Below are 2,558 nucleotides of genomic sequence, written 5' to 3'. Positions count from 1 at the left end.
GCCGTGCCAGGGGTTGCTGCCGCCGAGTCCCAGGGGAGCCATGCCGGGGACCGCCTGTCCCCGGGGTTGTCGTGCGTCGTGCACGCACTGCGAGGGTCGCAGGACGGGGGCTTGCCGGGGTGGCCGCCGCGGCGGCCGCGCCGGCTCGGTGCCCGTTGGCGCTGCCGACGCACGCCGTGACGCCTGTGCCGAAAGCCAGGGGTGCCGCGGGGGAGCGTGGCGAGGGGGCCAGGTGCCGGCGGAGGGGCTGTGTGCGCGGCGCTGGGGGGTGGGTGCCCACCCCACTGGTGTGCAGCCCCCGAGGGGATGAGCAGCACCGCACCCACTTGCCTGTGCTCTCTCTAAAACGTGGTGAAAGACGGGTGGAAAGGCAGCTGCTGGCTCGCGAAGCTGTTATCGTGTTTTTTCGTGCTGTATTCAGCCCGGGAGGGCGAGTGTTGTAGCCGCGAGCGGTTCCTGTCAGTCGACGGAGGTTCCCGTGTTTGTGGGTGGCTGCAAAGCGGCGCGTCTGTCCCGCGGTGTCCCCTGCGCGGTGGTACGGGGTGGGGTGGGCGTTGTATTGGGTTTTTATTTTAATCCCAAATAAATATTATATTTCGTAAGCACGCTGCGTGCCTGTGCAGGGGGCTGAGGCGCCGCCACAGTGCGATCGTGTCTGCGGCGGGGGCTCAGGCGTGGGGAAGGAGCCTGCCGGGGAGGCGGGGGGGGTCAGGCCATGGGGCACCCGGTCACCGGTGCTGGAGCCAGCCCCCCTGGGCAGGGAATGGGGGGCGAGCCGTGGCGGTGACGGCACATCATCGTGGGAGGCAGCAGGGGCCTGATCCAGGTGTGTGGATGTGGTGTCATCAAAGGTCTCCAGCATCCCTGCTGGCATCTGCGCACCCAGGGGCTGGCCTTCTTTCCCCCCCGACGCGCTCTGCAGCCCTGTGGGCACCTGTGGGATTTTGGCCGGCCTTGGCCATACGGAGGGTGAGATAAGGGGACCTTGGCCGTGTAGGGAAGTGGGCTGGGGGGGGGCCACGTCCTGGGGCAGCTGGTGCTCAGGGTTGGGGTGCAGTTGGGCTGGCCGGCACCCCACGGAGAGCAGCATGGCTGGGGGGTCCTGCCCGCTAGCCATACCCCCACGAGGGACCTTGCCTGTCCCCAGGCTGGGGCCGGGCGTCCCTGCCATGCCGTGGCGTGGTGCAGCCGTGCCGGCGCACCGTGGGCAGATGTGGCCGTTCCCAGGCGGGATGGGCGAGGGCGATAAGATGGCCCCTGGCCCCCCCATGGCATGGGACAGTCGCCACATGTCGGTGGCAGGAGGGGCGATGCCAAGGTCCCCGGCGGCGGCGGGTGCTATAAGAAGGGCGAGCGGCCCCACCGCAGCACCTTGGGACTGCACGACCATGCTGGGGGCTGTGTGTCTCGCTGTGCTGCTGGGCTATGGTGAGTGCGGGTGGCGAGGGGGGGACGGGGATGGGGGGACGGGACCCCGGCATCCGCCGTGGCCCTGGGCCTAGGGATGCAGGCGGTTGCTGAGGTCCCTTTGCCGGGTGTCGCGCAGCCTACGGATGCGGTCAGCCGGCCATCGCGCCGGTGCTGGGCACCTGGGTGGTAGGCGGCGAAGACGCTCGGGCCCACAGCTGGCCGTGGCAGGTAAGGGGGACGTGGAGGAGGGAGACGGGGAGGGGGACATCCCCGCTCTGACGCTGCGCCCCTGCCCTCGCAGATCTCGCTGCAGCGCAGCCGCTCCGGAGGTTGGTCCCACACGTGCGGCGGGACCCTCATCGCTCCCAACTGGGTGCTGACGGCCGCCCACTGCATCAGGTGGGTGTTGAGTGCCAAGGGGGAGGCGGCGGTGGTCCGCACCGGGGGTGGCAAGACTTTTGTGGTGACTGACATTCCCTCTCTTCCCACTGGCAGCTCTGGCACGACGTACCGCGTGGTGCTGGGCAAGCAGGTCCTGTCGGAGGAGAACGAGCCGGGCTCGCTGGCCGTAGGCGTGGAGAAGATCATCGTGCACGAGAAGTGGAACTCCTTCCTCATCGTGTAGGGGACGGGACACATTGGGGGTGGGTGGGGGGGCATCGTGGCTGGGGCCCTCCCCCGTCCCCACGGCTCGAGGTCCCCCGTCCCCACGGCTCGGCTCTCCCCGCAGCAATGACATCGCCCTGATCAAGCTGGCGCAGGAGGTGGCGGAGAGCGAGACCATCCAGGCCGCCTGCCTGCCGCCCGCCGGCCTGATCCTGGAGAACAACTACCCCTGCTACATCACCGGCTGGGGACGCCTCTGGAGTAAGTGGGGCGGGGGATCCTCGGGGAGGAGCGCGGGGTGGGGGGCACAGGCGCAGGGTGCGAGGTGCGGCTGTCGTTGCAGCGAACGGGCCCGTGTCCGACGTGCTGCAGCAGGCGCTGCTGCCCGTGGTGGACTACGCGATCTGCTCCCAGAGAGACTGGTGGGGCAGCACCGTCCGGACCACCATGGTGTGCGCCGGCGGTGACGGCGTCGTCGCCGGCTGCAACGTGAGTGCCGGCGTCGTGGGGCGGTGGGTGACCCCGGTCAAAGGTGGGGGGTG

The 2,558-nt window shown here is 69.7% G+C and overlaps 1 protein-coding gene across 1 annotated transcript in view; it reads left to right on the top strand.

Moving 5' to 3' along the window:
• The first annotated feature begins 1,388 nt into the window (after positions 1-1,388).
• Positions 1,389-2,558, top strand: part of CTRC (chymotrypsin C (caldecrin)) — a 1,578-nt gene continuing 408 nt past the window's right edge. The window contains exons 1-6 of the mRNA XM_010577286.1: positions 1,389-1,428; positions 1,547-1,638; positions 1,712-1,809; positions 1,906-2,031; positions 2,141-2,277; positions 2,360-2,505. Of these exons, the coding sequence (XP_010575588.1) occupies positions 1,389-1,428; positions 1,547-1,638; positions 1,712-1,809; positions 1,906-2,031; positions 2,141-2,277; positions 2,360-2,505 (639 nt within the window). The remainder of the gene's footprint in view (positions 1,429-1,546; positions 1,639-1,711; positions 1,810-1,905; positions 2,032-2,140; positions 2,278-2,359; positions 2,506-2,558) is intronic.

The sequence above is a fragment of the Haliaeetus leucocephalus genome, unplaced genomic scaffold (genome assembly GCF_000737465.1).
Source record: "Haliaeetus leucocephalus isolate CR32 unplaced genomic scaffold, Haliaeetus_leucocephalus-4.0 Scaffold556, whole genome shotgun sequence".
In the NCBI taxonomy this organism is placed as follows: Eukaryota; Metazoa; Chordata; class Aves; order Accipitriformes; family Accipitridae; genus Haliaeetus; species Haliaeetus leucocephalus.
Note: the sequence above shows the minus strand (reverse complement) of the source record. Positions and strands in the feature narration are given on the sequence as shown.